Raw genomic sequence first — 22,707 nt, 5'->3', positions numbered from 1 at the left:
TTGCACCCATGAGAACAGCGGGACAAGCCACGCTGGAGAAATTTGCTCTTTTAGAAAAGGAAATTTGCTCGAACACCTCCGGAACTGCCGAGACGCCCAGGGGAGAGTCACTGCAGGAAGGGACCGTCCGCTGTCCACATCGTAGATTCCAGCAGAAAGAATGATCACCAAGATCGTAGAGAAGCTCATCAGATGCGTAGGCTCTGAAGAACAAAAGGTGAATGAATGAGCACGCCGGCTTCCCTCTTATACCCGGACATCCGGGGAGGAGCCCGGCATGCAAATTTCATTCGCCAATTTTCATTGGCCTTTTCTAAATACTCCAAAGATGATAGGTTCTCAAGACAAACCCCATTCTGTCGGTTCGACACAACGTCGAGAGACCGACAGAAAGGGAACTGCATATTTTTTGAGTTATTAAACATTGTATCGTTAAAGTTGGTATTATACCTTATATTGATATCATATACTGTTGGGTACCAACATTAACACAACATTTCCCCAAAACCATGTTTAATCAGAGATACAAGGTTTATAACTTGGCAGCAGGGAGATACGAGATTACGCTGTCATTGATAAGAATGGTGGGAGCGATCCTGTCCCAACGTGCCTCCTCAGAAGACAAGGTGCACCCCTGCGCGTTCTTCTCCAGCCGGCTTACCTCCTCGGAGCGTAATTACGACATCAGCAATAAGGAGTTGTTGGCCGTAAAGTTCGGGTTGGAGGGCGCTAAAGTTCCGTTTCTGGTTTGGACCGACCATAAGAATTTAGAATATATCCGCTCGGTAAAGCGACTAAATTCTCGACAGGCTCGCTGGGCTCTTTTTTTTTGGGCCTCTTTTCTGGGCCGTTTTCAGAATCAGAATCAGAAGAGCTTTATTGCCAAGTGTGCTTGCACACACAAGGAATTTTCTTTGGTGTTGGAAGCTTCTAGTACAGACATTCAACACAATGACAATACAATATAATATGATTTACAGTCTAAAAGATTCTAAATTGTGCATATACTGTATAAAATAAAGACTATTTTACAGAAAATGGGGGATAAAAACAAAACAAAGTTTTGACTTTGACTTTTCATCTGGGGAGTAATAATGGAAAGCCGGACACGCTCTCGCGACAGTTCGAGGTCCAGACAGCCCCCACCCCCCGGTGTCCGTCATTTATCCTGGCCGAGTGGTCGCGGCAGTCACTTGGAGGGTGGAGTCTGTGGTCCGTGAGGCGCTGGACGGCATTACCCCCCCGGCCGGTTGCCCAGAGGGCCTGTTGTTTGTTCCCCAGTCGGTCCGAACTAGGGTCCTTCAGTGGGGACATTCCTCCAATCTAGCTTGTCACCCTGGAGCTGCTCGTACCCTCGCGCTAGTCAAGCAAAGGTTTTGGTGGCCCTCCGTGGCGCGGGACTCTCATGACTTCATCTCGTTCTGCCCAGTTTGCGCGGCGGGTAAGACTTCTAACCGTCCCCCGGCGGGACTCTTGTGGCCGCTGCCCACCCCTTCGAGACCCTGTCCCACATAGCCATGGATTTTGTCACGGGATTACCTCCGTCCTGTGGCAATTCCGTGGTTCTCACTGTGGTGGACAGGTTCTCGAAGGCGGTATTTTATTCCTCATCCCAAACTCCCGTCAGCGAAGGAGACAGCGGCCATCATCCTAGATAACGTCTTCCGCATCCATGGCCTTCCCCTGGACGTGGTTTCTGACATGGGCCCCCAGTTCGTCTCCAAGTTTTGGACTGAGTTCTGTAGACTCCTGGGGGACACTGCCAGTTTGTCCTCCGGGTACCACCTCCAGACTAAGCTGGGGCCCAAGTTTATCGGTCCCTTCCCCATCAACAAGATCATCAACCCAGTAACCGTCCAGGTTAAACTACCCCTCACTCTCAGGAGAGTCCACCCCGTTTTTCATGTGGCCAAGATTAATCCCGTCGTACGTTCCCTCCTTCAACTCTTGACCTCTGCCCCTCCGCCCCCTAGACTCATCGAGGCGTCACCGGCCTACACAGTACATTGACTCCTCCATGTTAGGCGGCGGGGCAGGGGTCATCAATACCTGGTAGACTGGGAGGGCTACAGTCCGGAGGAGAGATGCTGGATTCCCGGTCAGATATATTGGACCGCTCTCTTATAGATCGTTTCCGCCGCTCTCGTGAGTAGCTGCCTGGATGCCATGGGGCATCTTAGGGGAGGGGGTTCTGTCAGGCACTGTTTTTGTTTTTCCTTTCACTCCTCTCCCGCCTGGTCCCTGATTAGCTACTCACTAAAGCATCGGTTATTTCCCACAACTGTTCCTCATTATCTCCCCTCTATTTATGCCGTGCTTTCTCTCACTCAGCGTGGCGATGTATTGTTTGTTGGTTCGCACTTGGACTGTACTGATGTTGTGCTCTCTACTCCGAGTATTCACAAGCCAGGATTTATTCTCTGCATCTCTCCGTAGTGGGACCGTTAATGAGACAGCCGGTTTGAACGTTTCTCCCGTTCGGCTGTTTTACTCTCACTACCCTTACAGATACCGGTGCATGCTCGCCCAACTGGAGTGAACTATTTTTTGTTGTACCACGTGCCAACAGTACCAGGTCACCTTGTGTTCCTTGGATTTATTTTTGCACGTTTTGGAATAAACTCTCGTTTTCCCGTATTCCTGCATCTGAGTCCTTCTGTTTTCTGACAGACATGTTCTGATTGTATAAAAGCTTAGAGGAAAACCTTTTATTAAACATATTGGTCATAAATGGTAAATTTCACATACACAAATAAAAATGGGTAAATAATAAACCCAACATCATACTATTCAAAACTGAATGAAAGCATTATTTCGAGGAGGCTCTTAAAGACACGATAAATAAAAAAGCAAAACAATTATATAGAATTACTGCAACCTGTTCTGTGCTGCTTTCAGAAATTAAAATTGTATTATTTTGCCTTTATTTCTCCTGAGACTTTTATTTTGAAATCGCGATCTAATCTCGCGGAAGTGCGCATGTTCTAGAGCGTTCAGAAAACGAGAGAGTGACGATGATGATGCAGCACAGCTCATATATGCGATCTTTTAACATTTTATCCTTAAAAAACATTTGACTGTAAGTAATTTGTTGTAACACGTTATTGTGTATCTTTGATTGTAACAAGTTATTTAGCTGACTTTAATGTTAAAACATTGAGTACTGTGATGAAAGAGAATAATTGCAAATAAGAGCAAACTATTGACTGTAATCAAACAGCATTAACGTTACTGCATTTATGTTTTCTTGTAATGTTTATTTACATGTTTCATTTTGTGTATTTGCAGTTTTACAGTAAAGATTAATCACCAAGAAAAGTACGCAATGGGATTTTATTCTAAATGCTCGCTATCTGTCTAGTGGAGCACAGTCACGTTCTATGAGGGCAGAAAATGTTCCTTTATTGATTTATTGTAAGATATATATCTAATTTTGTTTCTTTTTTCCTTCTTTGTTGGATCATTTGTTGCTATTATGAATGTAAAAATGAATTAAAGCTGCAAGCAGCGATGTTCGGGCCCTCGCGGAAAGTACCACCGCAACCCGGTGAAACCACCAGCTGTCGGCCTCAGGAAGAGCGAATGGTGGACAATGCGCATATAGAAGTTACATTATAGAAAGACTTTAATTTATTTACATGTACCAGATTTCCTGCTGCCAGTTCGTGGCGCAGTACCGTAGGTTAATATTGACATATTTAACACGTCTTTCGGGGCATAACTCTTATCAAACATGATAAGTTTGGAGCAGACTGGACAACGGGTCTCATTCACTAAGCGTGCATATGCACAAATGTGTGCGCGAAACCGGCACATGAGCGTTCAAGGTCAAGGTCTAGGCCATTTAGCATCACAATAAACTTGACGTGAGACTAACAAAATATGATGTTCATCTGATTAAAGCTCTAGGAGGAGTTTGTTAAAGTAGGACACCTGGAAATGGAAAAAACTGCACAGAACGTGCAGTGGAAAGTGAAAATAAATGACTTCACGGTGGGTTTAGAGCAGTGGTCACCAACCCTGTTCCTGGAGATCGACCGTCCTGCACACTGCAGCTCCAACCCTGCTTCAGCACACCTGTCTGTAATTATCAAGCAAACCTGAACACCTTGATTAGATAGTTCAGGTGTGTTTGATTGGGGTTGGAGCTGAAATCTTCAGGACGGTCGATCTCCAGGAGCAGGGTTGGTGACCACTGGTTTAGAGCATGGGTCCAAGAGATTTCTTTCTTGGTATTGAGATGATAGACAAGTAAGTGCAATCGCTGCACGATTGTGTAAGGAAAACAGTAAATGGTAGCCGATAAATTCATGCAGGCGAATTATAGTAGGATTTGTTATTTATTTAAATGTGTCACACTCCCTTTTGCCAGCTGGTGGCGCTATTGCTATAAGTGAACACTGACATGGATATGTGTTCAGGCCACGACTATTATCAAACGTGTGAAATGTGAGGCTGGTCGGACATTGTGTGCCTGAGTTACTATAGCTTCCTGTTTCATGGCGAAACATCAAACATTGTCAGGCCGCCACGGACACGCCCCTCAACGAAAAGTCAGGAACTTGCAATCTATCGTCACAAAGGTCTGAAGATCATATTGGCCAAATATGATGCTGACCTGTTTGAAGCTCTATGAGGAGTTAATCACAGTTTAAAACATGCCACGTCCTGTTTCCTGCTGGTGGCGCTATAACAGTATCTGAATATTACCATGTAGATGTCTTCAGGCCAGGACTTTTATCAAATGTGTGAAGTCCGGGTGAAGTCTGGGGCCTGTTGGACATTGTAGGCCACGAACAGGAAGTAACTCAGTTACAACAACTTCCTGTTCGTGGTGAAACGCAAAACTTTGGCAGGCCGCCAGGGTCTCATTCCCCCACGAAAAGTCAGGATCTCCGCAATTTAGCTTCGCAAAGGCCATAAGGTGAGAATGACATGAAAATGATGTTGATCGGATTTAAACTCTAGGAGTTTGTTAAAGTACGACGACTGGAAATTGCAAAAATTACCGAATTGCACAGGAAATTAAAAATAACGGACTTCCTGTTGGGTTTAGAGATATGCTCCAAGAGACTTTTCTTAATGATTCGGGGTGTTCCATGAGCCCACCAAATTTGGTGCATGTATGTATTGCGTAGCAGTCTGGGCAGTTCTAGGTGGCGCTAGCGAGCCATTTTGCCACGACTAATTTTGAAACCCATATCAGACGTAAATTTTTGCCAGGTCTGATGCGTGTGCAAGTTATTGTGAGTTTTTGAGCATGTTTAGGCCTTCAAATTAGCGATCAAAGAGGGAGAAGAAAACAGAAACAATAGGGCTCTGCACTGCGGTGTAAGCCGGTGGCTTGCTCCTTCGTGCTCGGGCCCTAATAAGCCTACGTTGTGATCCTTTATACAGTATATGTATGGATGTTCTTGAATTAAAAGAATATAAAAAATAAAATAAAACTTTGCATTAGGGGATGCATTTATATATTGCTTTTACAGTAATTGGAAGTAATTAGACAGCAATTGAAGTGATGCACAAGAAATGAAACACGTTCACTATAGTCTTGTGAGTCTTTTCTCGCGATCTCGACGTAATTCAACATTTTTTCAACAACATGAGGAACAAGTTATTCTAAGCAAATATGCTTCATTTCCATGTATGTAGTTTATTTATTTAGGTAAATAAGAGGTTACAAAAAGTATAAATGGTGATGGTAGAAATTTGGATATGTATAAACGATATACATTTTTAATTTATTACAATAAAGCAATAGCCTACCAATATGGTCACTTCTGTCCAAAAAGACTGGGAATTAAAATAGATTTATGAATTTCTGATATCCAGGAGGAGTACAGCATATTCTAAACCAAGGTTTCTCAGTTCTGGCTCTTGAGGTCCACTTTCCTGCAGAGTTTAGCTCCAATTTTAATCAAACACACCTGCAGTAGACAATCAATGTCTTTAGGATTATTAAAGACAATTGCAGGTGGGTGAGATTAATCAAGAATGGAGTAAAAGGGATTGCAGGAAAGTGGATCTGGAGGGGCCAGAGTTGAGAACCCCTGCTCCATATCATCAGCTAAACTGAACGATTAAGGCTGTGATATAAACGTTGCCCACTAGAGGGAGCAATTGGATAAGGAATCTTTTAATGAGATATTTCACCCCTCCGAAAGATTCATCTATTCACCCTTGATGTTCCACACCATTATAATTATCTTTCTTGTGTGGAACATATAAAAAGATATTTTGAGGATGTTGGTAATAAAACAGTTGTTGGTCCCCATTGACATGCATAGTAGGAAGAAATACTATGTCAATGCGGAAATATTCAGTATGTGAAATATCCAAGGCTATTTTCAAATATCAAATAGTGTAGTGTAAAATAGTTTGCATTTTAAATTACATCTTCTAGCTGTTAAGGCAGCTATATGATGAGATGTGTTCACTTACAACGTATAATTCATTTTCATTTTTGTAATTTTGTAATGTTTTTTTCTGTGTTATGTTTTATTTTGCAGGCGGTAGTTTCAATAAATCTGATAGTAGGATATTGCTTTAAAAGTAACAATAAAATTAATAAAGCTCTTTTCCCCAATACCGTGCATTTGGTAGCTTGTTCAGTGGTCTGTATCACGAAGCGAGGTGAACAAACTCCAACCTGGTTTAGATCAGGTTCAGCTGTAGCACAAAGGTTGGTATAAACGTTCTCTGTCAACTCTGGTTTGATCCAGAGTTTGTGAGGCTCGTCCACCTGAAAGTGTGACATGTGCAGCAAACAGCCAATCACAGGGAACATGGAAAGCATCATCAGTTTGATTGACTTCTCACGAGCATCAGCGCAATTCACTTTTCTGTTGAAGATGAAGAGATCATTATGAAAAAATGTCATTAATTAAAACACATTTACAAGGCAGGAATAAACACTGCTGCAGTGAAAGTTTGAGAAGGCAGCTACTGACTATATTAATTAGTGATGGGTTGTTCATGAACGATACGTTCTTTTTGAACGAATCTTTAACATGACTCAGGAGTAACGAGTGTCTCAGCGAGTGATTCGTTCATTTTGTGTTGACCGCGCATGTGCAACATACCAGAAACAGTAATAAGTTCGTCTCTCGAGTCATCGGGTCCGAGTCCATTCGTTCTTTTATACCGGAAAGAGAGACGATTAGTTCGTCTCTCGAGTCATCGGGTCCGAGTCATTTCGTTCTTTTATACCGGAAAGAGAAATTATTAGTTCGTCTCTCGAGTCACCTTGTGCATCTCAATTCATCTCAAAACAACGCATCAATTCATCTTTCCTCGCGTCTTAGCTCCACCCCTTCAGGATGTGAGGGAAGGGAACAAGGAAAAGAAGGGAGGACCGAGGAATTACAGTTTTTCTCGATTGCTTAAACACATTTCTTGAAATTATGCCTCGTATTCTCAAAACAGTAAACACAAATCCATAACATCTCACCCAATTCTCCAAACATCCTATTGTCAGGTCAAAATGAAGCTCTCTTCTCAAAACCATTCAAACTTGCTGAAAAAACAAACTTTTCCTGCAGACATGACACACAAGCCCTCAAAAACACCCACACTGCAACATAGTCTTAGACACTGGTGAGATCAATTCAAAACAATATTTCCTTTTCACATGAACACAAGACACAACCAACGTATACATTGGCACATTTTTATTCATTCATGTACTACACAGCACAACTGTAAAAAAAAACCTCAGCATCCCGTCTTTGTTCTGGGTCAGGCCAGAGAATCTCGTCCACATCACAGGCTATATTGGCCCTAGCCAGGCAGCGAGGGTAAAATCCTCTTGCATGCCTGATCCACCCTTGGCATGCATCTATCGATATGTCTAGGCAGGCTTCTTCCATGGCCTGGAGGAGGTGAGCACGGATATAAGTTTCTCGCTCATACACTTTCCACCGCCATGCCGAAAAAAACTCCTTGCAGGCAGAAAGATGATAGAAAACCTCGGGTTATTGGCCGACATTCCACCATTAGATACAAACCTTGTTGCCTAGAAAATAATAGTGGCAGACAAGAATGATTGGATAATAAAAAATAAAAGATAAAGGGAATTTACCTGATTGGTTTAGGAAAGCACCTCCTTTCCTAAGTTTCACTATAACTGTAGGCTGGAAAACACTTGGTTTTCAGATGACTGGGGACATCTCACTTTGTTTGGCCTGATCAAATAAAGTTAACTCCTTGACACCTGAACCTTCTTTGTCTGAGAGATTTTTTGAACTTCAAGATCGACTTTTACCACATCATATTTTGGCGCCCGAACAGGGACTGGAAAGAGGCTGAAGACATCTGACTACACCTGAGGGCACGCCACCCGGCTGACTACACAGATCAAGCACGCATTCTAGGTGAGCATATTTTTGCTTATAGTTTAAGTTTAACATCTGTGTGGTCTGCTGGAGGTGAGTTCTGGGTGTGGTTGATGTCTATAAAAAGCTTCTCCAGTCAAAAAGAACAATTTAATGAAATTGCAGGAGGGTTTCAGATCTCAACAAAATAGGTATGAAGGGATGGATGATGGATATGCAGTAAAGATACTGCCTGTAGATTTAGTTTGGTCCCAAGAGGGGACTGAGACCGCCTGCATGTGTGCGGTGAAACTGCCTGCATGTGTGCAGTAAGATATGTATTCCGCCTGCATGTGTGCGGAGACCGCCTGCATGTGTGCGGTGAAACTGCCTGCATGTGTGCAGTAAGATATTTATTCTGCCTGCATGTGTGCGGAGACCGCCTGCAAGTGTGCGGAGAGACTGCCTGCAGTGTGCAGTGAGATATTTATTCCATAAGATGTGAGGCCTATATATGCGCATAAGAAGTCAAATCTGTGTCTTGTCTGTCTAAATTGTCTGTGCAGTGTCTGTGTATCAGAAAAGCTGAAAAGGAACTGAGAGAGGAAAAGGTGGGGGCTTATTGGCCATACGCCCAGGAAAAAGTAGCAATTGTGTGTATGTGAGAAATCATGCATGAAAGACTGAGGATCTAGGGAGACAGTAGGAAACTATAATAAATAATAAATACAAATATCTATTACTTATTCTCTGAAATAATATTTTAGTTTAAAAAATGAGTTTAAATACTGTTATAAGACTTTTTGAGAAAGCTGGCTTTCAATAAAAGATTATATTATGAAAATAAGTACAGAAGACTGATCTTATTGAGACCATAACAAAATAGAGGTGTCATTTGCTTGAGATATTCTTATTTTTAATTTTTAATTATGAGAGTAGTTTAGAGTTTATTTTGAAACTTTTTCTTTATTGATTTTAAATATAAGTTGATTTTTGAGTTTTTTTATTTTTAAGACTTTTCTATCTTAAAACTGATTTATGAAAATAAACAATTCGGACCCATGTTTTGAAATCTCCCTTCCCCAATAGTAAACCTTTACTTTGTTGTTTTACTTTGGTTTATTTTTAGTTTGTTGATTTTTACAATTGAAGGTTGAGACATTTTTCTTTTCTTTTAATATTTTAGATTGAATCATTGATTTTAACTTTGGAGTTTTAGAGATTTTATTTTATTGTTTTATTATTTCAGTATAATGAACTTTTGGAGTTTTTATTTTTATGTTTTGAGATATATTGACTTTTGAATCTTGAAGTCAAGACTCTCATTTGATTTAATTATTGTTTTACTTATTGAGTTATTGGTTTTTGGCTTTTGGCCTTGAAGCCTTTTAAATATCTTATTGTTTCAATTTTTTGAAGCTACTGATTTTAACTTTGAAGTTTTGATTTTTGTTTGGTTCTGTCTCAAGTTTATTGAGAAATTGTTTACAAGTTTGAAGATCTGAGATTTTTTATTACTTTCCTTTTTTGTTTCAATTCATTTAATTATTTATTTTGAAGTTTTGAGATTTCTTTTCATCTATTGATGATGGAAGATTGATTATTTGGGATTGATAATTTTGAAACTGTTTTCATTGTCAATTTGTGATTATGAATAATATCTGAATTTCAAGATTGAGATTTATTTCCCCATTAGTGATTTTTGCCTTATTTTGTTTTGTTTCAGTTCACTGAGTTACCATTTGCATGGCTGAAGAGGGGCCGGGTCTCAAATATGAACGATGTGAAGCCTTTCAGGCTAGAATACAGACCCTAGCAAGAGTGCTGGTTGAAACTAGGGGAATTAGTAACCACTTTTGGGAAGAATCAACATTCATTGACGAAGAGGGGAGAGAGCAGAATCTGACTGATGAAAGGAAAGATTGGTACTTGAAACAACTAACAGAAATTCGAAACTTAGATTCTGCCCAACAAGAGTGGCCTTACGTTCAGTGGAAAAAGATAACACAAGAGTGTTGCAAAGTTGAAGTGTTGAGATCTTTTTTGAACGAAGTCTGTGAATACCAATTTAAAAAGGCTAACAAACCCCCAGGCATATCAGCAACGACATTGCTTATTCAAAGAATCCCATTAGACCTATTGGCAGGCAGGTACTTTGGTGTAGGACAGCTGGAGGGATATCCATTGGGACAGGGACGCACTGGGCGGCTCATTACCCATCCTGAGCTGAGAGTCTCTGCAGATATCCGATATGTAAATTGGTCAAACAGAGAATTGCGTACCAATAATCTGGGAGAAGTAATCCCTCAACAGTTTGTGGCGGTGACTTTGAGAAAATTGGTAATGGAAATTGCCCCAGAAAACTCCAGATCTTGGTTTGAATTCCAGTAAAGCAAATGATTAAATAAAGAAACAAAGTTGATTTGAAAATCAAATAATGATTTAATGAAAGAATTAAATAAAGATTAAAATGATTTGTTAAAGAAATAAAGTTGATTTGAATACCAATAATGATTTAATAAAAGAAATTAATTAAAAGAAAGAAGTGTTTTATTGTGTGAAAACTATTGCAAGAAATTGTTTAAAAATGTCAGTCACTCCTGTAGATCTGTTGGGATCCAAATACCCAGTATGTAAAGACTCAATAGAAAAAATATCCAAAAAGTGGGCTACAAGAACCAAAAACTTAAGAACGATATGGCCAGAAAGTGGTACCTTTGATGTGACAGTGTGTGAGGAAATGGAAGGCTTAATAAAGAATTATAAACCAAAGGACAAAAACAAGAAACGTAGTGAAAAAAGAAAGGTAGAACAGGAAGTATTGAACCTGTTCAAAAATGAAGGAATTAATTTCCTGAAAAATATGAAAATAATTAGAGAAATGATAAAAAAGGATGATGAAGAGGAAAAACTTGAGAAAATGACTCAGCCACCTCCCTATGAACCCTTCAAAAGCCAAATGATAAAACAAATGCCAGTAGTAACCATGTCAGGAGATGTCACAATAGAAGGGCAGGTAGAGATAACACCCTACCCAGAGGAAGGAAATAAGGAACCAATCCCCCTGAGAGCAGGAAAGAGTAGGGACAGCAACAGCAAAGCCAAAAAGAAAGCCTCAGGCTGTACATCAAATCGAAATGATGAAGAACAAGATGAAGATGTGATCAGCCCTTATGCAGAAGCGCAGGAAGCATTGTCAGAATTAATTAGAGGAAGGGATGAGGTATATAGAGATGCAACAGAATTTTTGAGAAAAATACAAGCAGACTCTGCTCGTGGTTTAGAAGTGACTTCAAAAGCCAACTCTGAAGCAAGCGAGGAAGAAGAAGAGGAGGAAGCCCAATCTGAAGCTGGCAGTGAAAGCAGTCATCAAGCAAGACGTTCTCCAACTAACCGAGAGACCTCATCAGGGCAGACCTCAAGAAATCCCAAGGAAGGAGAATATAAGTTCGTAGCAGGCAAAATCTATCTCCAAGATTCAGAGATCGAACCAAACCAACTAGACCAATTAGTTTGGACACGAAAGGAAGGAGGGAGACTGAGAAAGCCTGTAGACATAAGCACTCCTAGAAAATGCCAGAAACAAAGTGATGCTGCAGGGCAATGCCCTATCCTGATAAAAGGGAGACAAGCGCAATATGTGCCATGGGGCTCCCAAGACTTGGATGGACTAGTTGCACGCCTGCCGGATCTACATGAAGGGGCGGGCAAATGGATCAAAATGGTGGAGGATGAGACCACTGGAAAACTGCTAGCACTGGGAGATATAAAAGCACTCCTAGCCAAATGTGTGGGAAGTTCTAAGATGAATGAACTTTTAAGAGCAGCAGGCCTCCAAAATGCAATAAACTCACCATTCATGGACGGAAATCCATTTAATGGAAATAGAGCACGGATGTGGCAGGAGCTAAGGAATGGATACCCCAACCGTATTGACCCTCGAACACTCAAAGGGGAACATCTGGGAGAGGAAGAGAATCCTGCTACCTATGTGCGATCACAGCTAAGAAAATGGAAGGAAGAACTGGAAAGAGATCCCGAGGAAGACATGGTGATGGCAGCGCTGTTCAGAAATGCCATTGTTGACTCTATGCCACCTGTGGTAAAGGCCCGACTGGAAGACGTAGTGGGTCTGAACTCTAAGTCACATAAAGAATTCTGCGATCATGTGACCCATGCTGTAGAACAATACAGAAAGAACGAACAGAAACTGAAAAATCAAGAGAAGGAACTTCAAAGAAAATTGGTACAACTGCAGCTTGAAGAACTGGCCAGAAAGAAAAAGACGCAAGCCGTGGTCAAAGACAAAGACAAAGAAGAAGATCATGCAGCAATGATGGCTCCAGTGAACACTCCAACACCAATGATGCAACAACCAGGAACAGGAAACACTGTACAGCCAGCACCTGGAAGTGGACTACAACAACCAGCGCCTATTGTCATTTATGTAAAGCCTGAACAGCAAAACAGATTTGGGCCAAGGCCTATGCAAGGACAAGGACCTATGCAAGCACAACAAGGAAGACAAAACCAAGGAAGAAACCCATGCTGGGGATGTGGGCAACTAGGACATAACAGAAGGGACTGTCCAATTAACCCATGGAACATGGACCAACGACAAGGTTCTCGATGGCAAGCAGGCCGCCAACAGCGAGGCCAATGGCAAGATCAAAGACAACAAGGACCTAATTGGCAAGACCAACAACAACAACCATGGCAAAATCAACAGCAACAGGGACCAGTCAACCAGCAACAGGGACCAATCAACCCACAGCAGGGACCAGTCAACCCATGGCGAGGTCCAGATGTCGGCTACTAGGGCTGCCCAGAAGATCCTACCGGGAGAGGTCAGCATCCAATGATAACTGAGAATGCTGATACAGAACCTATGCTGCAGGTTAATATTGAAGGCAAGATCACACCAATGATGATAGACACTGGAGCAACCTACACATGTATAAACTCAAACTATGCCTCACATCTCCCTATGTCTGGAAAGTTCACAAAGACAGTAGGATTTTCGGGACAAACGCAGCTAATTCCAATAACTGCTCCAGTTTGTCTAAGGACTAAGGACAAAGAAGTAACATTGCCTATTTTAGTATCAGACCAAACCCCTGTTAACCTGTTAGGGAGAGATGCCCTCTGTAAGCTAAAGGTACAAATACTCTGTTCCCCGGAAGGTATTTACATTGAAAGCAAGGGAGTCAGACAAATGGTAATCACAACCCCCCAAGCTAATGCTTACTGGTTAGGAAATTTAGAGGAAGAGGTAGGGAAGACATTACAAAAATGGGAAAAGTTTATTAAGGAACAGATCGAAGAGCCCAAATTACCCGAATTAGAATTTCACTGTACTATGATCTATGACCCATTGCGCAGAGTAGACATAGAAAGAAAATGGTTACAAGAAACCAAAGGCAAGGAAGTTCCCCTCATTTCACAGCATATAATTATAGGACCACAAGGAGCAGCATTACAAGTTGATGACAATGATTTTATTAAGAAATGGTTCCAGGTCCCAAACTCAGTTCCCCATATTACATTATATTTAGAAGAGAATAGTGAGTCTAAAGAAATAGGCCCAATGATGAAGAAAGCCAAAGGAATACAATGGAAAAACACAGACAACCCCTTAGTTTTTATATCAGAAGATAAACAATTTATGAAGATTGCATGTGCCACAATTATGCAAGGAACTCCTAGAGAGGTGGAAGTCAATGGTCAAGGAAAAATGAATTTGGAAACCATCCTAGAAAAAGAGATAAAACAAACAGAGCTTCTCAAAGAAATGGAGCAATTGGTTCCTGAACAATTATGGTCAAAACATGACACAGATGTAGGGCTGATAAAATCTGCTAGCCCTATAGATATCAAAGCAAAACCAGGAACTAGGTTGCCAAACAAATACCAATACCCATTGAAACCTGAAGCAATAAATGGCATCAGGGAAACCATAGATGGACTAATTACAGCAGGAGTGCTGTTTAAAACATCTAGTCCTTGTAACACCCCTATACTGCCTGTTATCAAAGCAGACAAGGCAAAATGGCGTTTGGTACATGACTTAAGGGCAATCAATGAAATAGTGGAAGATTGGCCAGTAGAAGTTCCGAATCCTCACACCTTGCTCACAAATGTGCCGCCTGATGCAAAGTATTTTACAGTAATTGATCTTTGTTCTGCCTTTTTCAGCATCCCATTGGCTGAGAGCAGCAGGCACTTGTTTGCCTTCACATACGAAGGGACTCAGATATCCTATACTAGGGTCCCTCAAGGGTTCCGCCATAGCCCTCATATATTCAATCAGCTGTTAAAAGCTGACTTGGAAGATCTGGTATTGGATAGCACTCTTCTGCAGTATGTTGATGACTTGTTAATTTGTGCCCCTACCCTTGAACAATGTCACAGAGATTCTATTAAGGTTCTAACAAAATTAGCTGAAGGAGGACACAAAGCCTCGAAGACAAAGTTACAGTATTGCCTTCCCCAAGTAGAATACTTGGGAAGAATAATTGCTTATAAAACCAAAGCAATATCACAAAGCCAATTAGAGGGAATAAGCAAGGTTCCACTTCCGCAGACTGTTGGTTATATGATGACATTCCTGGGCACGACTGGGTTCAATGGTAAATTGGCTTGGCAGAATAGACAAGCCCTAAACTGGTTATTAGCTGAAAAAGGAGGAGTGTGTGTAATGTTTGGAGAAGATTGTTGTACTTATATTCCCAATAATACTGCCCCTGGTGGATCTTTTACTCATGCTATGGACAAATTGAAAAATCTAAGAGATGAAGTGACAGCCAATGCTGGGACAGATAGGGCATTTGGAACATGGTTTGAATCTATGTTTGGGTCCTGGAGAGAATGGCTAACTCAAGCGGGAATGATAATTGTTACTGTCTTAATGATTTCTGTAGTATTACTTTGTTGTGTTATCCCTATGATAAGATCTTTGTTGGTTAGAGCCACAGCAAAACAAATGTCATTACATGCAAAACTAAATGTGCAACATGATTCTGAAGCATTTATGTTAACTATGGTCACAGCAATGGAAAAATGTGAAGAATATGATGACAATCCATAATTGTCTAGCACACAAACAAGACAGGGGTGCCACTTTATTTTACCATTATATCTCTGTTTTTGAATAAGTAAGGGAGATAGCATAAAATTGTTTTTCCTTTTGGGGCATGCAGTATAGTTATATTCTTTTGAGACACTGATAGGCAGGAAGATAGCCTATGTTTTGTTTATTATTTTGGCAGTAACCCCTCCCCTTCAGCCCAAAAAGAAGCAATACGTCTATTTGTTCATTTATGACCCCAAAGAGAACTAACTGAGAGGGCTATGTATTATGTGCTCTCTTTCTTTTTCTTTTCTCCATTTTTCTTTCTTTATTTCTCTCACTCTCATCACAATCTATAAGCAGGACAAGACTGGGGTGATCTGAAGCAGAACTACAGATTCTCAAAGCAACAGAGTTTCTGAGTGACATCACGGACGTATATGAACTAATACGACGAAAGGAAATTGGATTACCATGGAAATGATGTCTTCCACTCCAGGAAGAAGAATATTCACCAAATCGACAACAAATCTGGCATGAGAGAGTGGTGCTACACCCTTCAATACCTTGGTACCCCAGACAACTACTAGGACCAGCAGCACGACAGATACTAAAACAAGATTCCAAACAACGAGGAGAGAAAGCCTTAACAACTACAGGTCATAACTTACCTATCACGGAGTGGGAATACGTGTGTGCGCATTATCCAAGGAACTAGAACTGTGAGTAGGAGCACGAGGGCAAAGTGCCAGTGGAAGAACTACCCTCATGTAGAGAGGGTGGGGGCCACCCACTAGACGAACATAGGTAGCTTAAAGATAGTAGTTACCCTGCAGTGACTCCTTTAGTGACCTCACTCATTTCAAAGACTTTCTCATTCTTTTCCATATGTGGCATCACGTTGTACCATTGACAACTCAAGATAATTTATTACGTAATATAAAGACACCACACTCTAGAAATTTTCCATTTAATCCAACAAATTTTTGGTCAACTTCCTTTTTGGCAAATACTCATAGATCAAGGGACATCGACAGAATATTGGCAGATGACGACAGCATATTAGCAGTCTTTGCAACAAATGCAGAGAAGTCTGCAGATAATGAAGCACAATTAGGACGAACATATATTGTTGGAGAAGCAAGAAAAAACCTTCGACCAGTATTGGACAGAGCAATTGGCTATATAACCTTGGAATATACGGACATCGATACACGGCTTTGGAAATACTTTACTGAATATTATCCTAATAATTGACCTGATAAACATTTTATCTGACGAATGTCATCTGCCTTCGAACAATTTGCTGAAAAATTCAGACCTGATCATACGGATGACACACCTCACCGAAAACCACCTGCAGACCGAATAAGAGGGACATCGCTCTATTTTCCAATTAGGGAGGAAGGTACTGAGCCACCGTGTTATCAAGAACTAGTGAATTCTGGTTATGTGTCTACATTTCAAGATCATCCAGAACTGTTAGAGCCGCTGAAATTGGTGCCACATGATAATGCTATATTGGCTGTAGGTATTACTTCAACACAGGATGATTCATGGACTGAAAGGAGACCAAGTTGGACTTTAAGTGTGTGCACACAATATTTGCTTTGGCCCTCAATTAACCTGAACACAGGAGTTTTGAAATTCAAACCACATAATTGTCATACACGATTTAAAGCAGAATCCAGATTAAAACCAGGTCAGTGGATGATTTTTACTTATCACACTGAAGGATATGAATTGAACTGAAGCTTACTAAAATTAAACCTTGCAAATAACAATATGGAGGGCAAAAGACACCCGTGGCATCCCATGAGACTCCGAAAGTTGTTTGGACAGCGAGATATAGCATCTATGTTGATAATATTGACATGTGTGATCATACTACCAATACTTATGAGACAATTACCAGATGATGAAGAATTTTCAGATTCTCTTTTCAAACGCAAAGACATGGATATGGATTTGAACGAAACAGACTTTTTGAATACTACCTTTGAGCAGGCTGACCCAGGAGTAAATGCTACTGCATCTGAACATTTGTTCCCAGGTGAGTTAGTTCCAGAGTCTGCGGCAAAACACCGAAATAAACGACAGAGTGACAACTATACAACAGAGGACTCATGGATGGATCTCCCTAATCCCCCTCATCCCTATGCTACTAACATGTGGTGGAGATTAACTAATCATACAGTTAAAAAGTATGCTTCCAGAAACTGTTATGTTTGTGCTCAATTTCCTCATAGTGCTGTAGGAGGAGACTGGTGGCCACACCAGGACCTGAATACTACATTTGAGATAGCTATGATTGCAGTAGCAGCTGTCGTATTACAAAAGACCAAGGGAGTTATGATGTATCAAAAAATGGATACTTGGCAATCAATTGTTATCCCTAAAAGAATCTTTGCTCAGATAGCGACTGTAAAGCATATACCTAGTAATCTCATCTGTTATGAGCGACCTTCAGAAGCTCCAGGAGCTTCAAGAACTTTAGGAGAACATTTCTTGGGAAAATTACCAGCGAAAAAATGTTCAGATATCTACAAGCAAACAAATGCAACTATGAGGCAAAGTTGTATGTCAAGTCTTCGTACAGCAGATCAAGTGAATCCTAAACCTGGCATTGCTACAACTACCCATGAAGTACCACAACCACTTGTGGCCTACCGATATCTTCTGACTTCAGAGAGAGACGAGCAAAATGTCCATTATGTTCAACTGTGCATGTTCCAGATCAACAAGGTACAGGTGTCGTTGAGGGACACTATTGGCTGTGTGGCTATCGTGTGTAATTATCCTTACCAGAGGGGTGGACAGGACTTTGTGCTTTAGTCCAACTGCATGGTGGTGCCATTATCTTACCACATCAATCAATGGAGAATCAACAACGAACAAGAAGAGACCTAATCAACTTCATGAGGGAAAGCCCAGTGCCAAAGAATCATCACATATGGACTATTGCTGAGAAGCTTGTGGCTGCTTTCCTTCCAGCACTGGGCATGGACTCACTGATGGAAGAAGTGGAAATCACCAGAACTGAGCTGTCTTCATTTATCAACACGACGAAAATCATGATGGAGGGAATCAGAGAGGAACTGCGAGGACTACGACTTACTGCTCTCCAGAACCGGATGGTTTTGGATCAACTCACTGCAGCGCAAGGAGGTGTTTGTGTTATGGTAGGAGAGACTTGTTGTACTTACATACCAGACAATGAAGCGGATGGACATCTTATCGAACAAGGAATAGAGAATATTACATTGTTGTCTACAATGATTGCAAAGAATGAAGTGAACACAGACTCTTCCATTTGGGACTGGTTTAACAGCATATTCCCTAATCTGCATAACATATTGATGTTTGCTGCGTGTATTCTATCGCCAATTCTGATATTGCTGTGTTTTTGGCCTTGCATAATGCATGCATGTAAGAGAGTTATTCCATCTGGTCCTCATCATCAGATGATGGTTTATTCAGTCAGTGATGATCAACTCTTTGCCATTGATCAACTCTTTGCAGTTGAGTAAGAAAAGTTACTAAAGTAATCGGTTAAAAGCAGGTGTTATCCGTGTTACGAGATGACCAAGATGGGTCAGTTGGATTTTTATCTTTTATAGCTTGCATACATACCTACAATAAGTATAATCATTGATATTGATTCATTTTGCTCATGCAGATATATTTTCTTTGTAGTAGATATTCCTCTTAAATTTGTAGACTTAATCATGTGTGGGACTCTTATGGAGCCCCAAAGGGGGGAGTATATTGTGCATAATTTTGATCATTGTGTGCATATATTGTACTTTTGGGCTCTGTTGTACACCCCACTTATAAGAAGTATTCATAGGAATTATATTACCATAGATGTGTTAATAATCAGACCAATGAGCAATGATTGAGTGTTACAACTGAATATATGAAGATGATTTAATGATTTAATGACATAATCAGTATACTTAAGCATTGATTGAGTGTTGTTTGAACTATAAGTATATTTTTAATAATTTTAACCAAGTATAGAACAGATTTCAGCAATATAAAATTCAGTGATGTCTTTGAGATCTGTTTAAGGCCTGACCTAGATAAAGTTCAGAAGGTTGAACATGTTGTTCACTTTGTGGCCTGAAAACTGGTACCAACAGGAAAACTTATTTTTAAAAAGCAAGTGAAGGCCGACATTCCACCATTAGATACAAACCTTGTTGCCTAGAAAATAATAGTGGCAGACAAGAATGATTGGATAATAAAAAATAAAGGGAATTTACCTGATTGGTTTAGGAAAGCACCTCATTTACTAAGTTTCACTATAACTGTAGGCTGGAAAACACTTGGTTTTCAGATGACTGGGGACATCTCACTTTGTTTGGCCTGATCAAATAAAGTTAACTCCTTAACACCTGAACATTCTTTGTCTGAGAGATTTTTTGAACTTCAAGATCGACTTTTACCACATCAAGTACCCCTCGTTGGTTGATAGCTGCACACATAGTGACATTCCCTCCGCGCTGACCAGGGACATCTACGATAGCCCGATGGCCAATTATGTTCCTTCCCCTTCTCCTTCTTTTGGTCAGGTTGAAACCAGCCTCATCCACAAAGATAATTTCATGGGGAACAGGCCGGCCTTCAATCTCAAAGATTATCTGCAAAACACATGAAACACAGTAGAGTAAATCACTACTCTGAAGCACAGTTCAAGAGGACACAAATGGCAGCATAAACTGCTATACTGTGATGGGACACAATACTTTATACGATATCAAAACTTATACCTGAACATATTCCACTCATTGGTCTTTCACTCTGTCAGAGTTTCGTTCGAATGGAACGTGGTACGCCCGTTTCATCCGGAACCGGTGCTATTGGAGGATACGATCAATTGTGGAGAGACTGATGGCAGTTATCCCTCGAAAATGATGATTATCCTCAATCACTCTCCTTTGAATCTCTCGCAGTCGGATTACATTATTGGCAATGACCATGTTTACAAGCTCCCGCTCTTGCTCCTCCGACAAAAGCCTTAGCCTGCCTCCACCAGGTGGTCGTCTCGGTGTCCTACAAAAATAGAAGAACTCATTACTGTAACTGTCACACATCCTTTTTACAGGAAAAATGGAAACATACTGAAATAAAAAATCTATATGCGAGGCAATTTGATGCATTTCTTTATTACAGTAGCATAGTGCAACAATGTTTGCACTCTGAAGTTACTGTACGGAGCAGTCTTACTGAAAGTACACCTACCTGTTTTCCTCCCTGAAGGTTCTGATGATGGAGGCGACGGTGAAGCGACTCAAATTTGGCTGTACTCATTGCCCAACCTCCCTCATAGTCATACCATGGACAAGGACATGGTCAACTCAGATTTCATCTGAGACTGCTTGTCTCCTTGCCCTTCCTCCTCCTCCTCCTCCTCCTCTTCCTCCTCCTCCTCCTCCTCTTCCTCTTCCTCCTCCTCCTCTTCTTCCTCCTCCTTCTCTTCTTCCTCTTCCTCCTCCTCCTTCTCTTCTTCCTCTTCCTCCTCTTCCTCCTCCTCCTCTTCCTCCTCCTCCTCCTCTTCCTCTTCCTCCTCCTCCTCCTCTTCCTCCTCCTCCTCCTCTTCAAGAAAGAGATAGAGAGAAGAGAAAGAAGAAAAGAAGGAATAAGAAGAAAAGAGCAAAAGAAGGAAAAATCACTCTACGCCTCCGCCCCTACCCCCGGCCCCAGTTCGTGCGAGAGAGGGGAGCGAGAAGAGGGAGACGGGAGAGGGGCCCGAAGGAGAAGGGAAGGAGGAGGCATTCCCGTGACAATTATTGAAAAGCTCCTCTTGCCTCTTCCTCCTCTTTGACCTATTCCTTCATTTATCTGTGGATCCATTCTTCCAAAGTTCAGTGAACTGATTCGGGTCATTTTATCTATTTATTGAAGGATGTGTGTTCAATTTTGACTCTTAGTGTTTCCACTTGGGTAATTGTTTGCTAATTGAGCTCAAGCTGTGCTGACTTGAGTGATCAATATTGAATGCTAGTGGTTTCTAAATGACCACATGGTGTAAGCACTGATAAATGTAGGGATGGGTTAAATGCAGAGTCACATTTCGGGTATGGGTCACCATACTTGACAAATAATTGAATTATATTATATATTATAGAGTTGTGCAGTAACAGTTCACCAAATCTGACTCATGTGTTAAAGCAGGGGAATAGTGTTTATAGTTCAGCAAAATGGGTGTGCTTTTTGAAAAATGGCGTTATGGTTTTGAAATTTGAGTTCATAGAGTTTTAGCAATCGAGAAAAACTGTAAAAGAAGTGAAATGGCATATCCTCGCTCCCTTTAGCGTCACTTCAAAGTGTCGTCAATTAATGATGACTGTACACATTGCACATTGAAAATATAAAAAAATAAAGTTAAATACATACTTTAGGCAGATTTCATAATCTGCACTACAATAAAATAAGTTAAAAACATGCTTAAAAGTGGTCAGAAATTTATATAAGGTTTATCAAATATATGTTATACATAAATATTAAATATATTAATGTATTAACTTTATGAATATTAATTATACTGTCTGAAATAGGTCTACATTTACAAAAAAAGCGTAATTATCACATTTATGCATGTTTTAATATGATCTAAAGATGTGACGATGTGCAGGAGGAGGAGAATAATGCAAACGTCAGGTTTAGTGGATAAAACACTGGGTGCTTCTCAATATGCCTCCTCGTTTCCTCGCTCCTCCGTCCTCCATCCTATGACCCAGAAACCGATCGAGCACAGCCACCTTTAAGGACATCTCAATTCTCTAATTGCACTGGGAGGAGGCAAGGATCGAGGAGAGAGGAGGCTTTCTGAGGAGTCATGAGCAAAGATACATATGTGTTTCCTTTGCGGAAGTGTTTTATACACTAAACCTGACGTGCGTATTATTCTCCTGCCCCTGCCCCTGCACATCGTCATATCTTTAGATCATATTCAAATACTGAAAAGAACAATAGAGGCCATAGCCCCTTTGGGGCTTGGCCCCTAAAGACACACTAAACAGGAACCCTGACATGTAACATGTAGTATAACATACAGATTCAGAACAGTCAAAAAATTTAAAAAATGTTAAAACAAAATAACAACATTCTTAGTATAAAATTACCAACTCAGTTGAACTCATATAATTGCAAAAACACCCAATAATAACACATTTCAAAATTAACATGCAAGATGTTTAAATACCTTTAGAGCTTAAATTCAAAACCGAAAGCATCAGGCACAATGTGCACTTCATTAATCAGTTTTATATTCTAAAGCAGTTTAACACATCCGCAAAAAACTGTATAGCTTGATATAGA

General features: G+C 40.7%; 1 protein-coding gene across 1 annotated transcript; it reads left to right on the top strand.

The window, feature by feature from the left end:
* The first annotated feature begins 1,148 nt into the window (after nt 1-1,148).
* Nucleotides 1,149-13,266, top strand: LOC130556800 (uncharacterized). Its single transcript, XM_057338102.1, has 2 exons — nt 1,149-3,079; nt 10,039-13,266. Exon 2 carries the CDS (start codon nt 10,900-10,902, stop codon nt 13,129-13,131), a length of 2,232 nt encoding a protein of 743 aa, XP_057194085.1. The 5' UTR covers nt 1,149-3,079; nt 10,039-10,899; the 3' UTR covers nt 13,132-13,266.
* The last annotated feature ends 9,441 nt before the right edge of the window (nt 13,267-22,707 follow it).

Source organism: Triplophysa rosa, linkage group LG7 (assembly GCF_024868665.1).
Source record: "Triplophysa rosa linkage group LG7, Trosa_1v2, whole genome shotgun sequence".
In the NCBI taxonomy this organism is placed as follows: domain Eukaryota; kingdom Metazoa; phylum Chordata; class Actinopteri; order Cypriniformes; family Nemacheilidae; genus Triplophysa; species Triplophysa rosa.
The sequence above is the reverse complement of the archived record's forward strand: the minus strand, read 5'-3'. Positions and strand labels throughout refer to the sequence as shown.

What these genes read in the sequence shown, in the direction of transcription:
- LOC130556800 (XM_057338102.1), top strand. Translation starts at nt 10,900, where the DNA reads ATGTCAGTCACTCCTGTAGATCTGTTGGGATCCAAATACCCAGTATGT.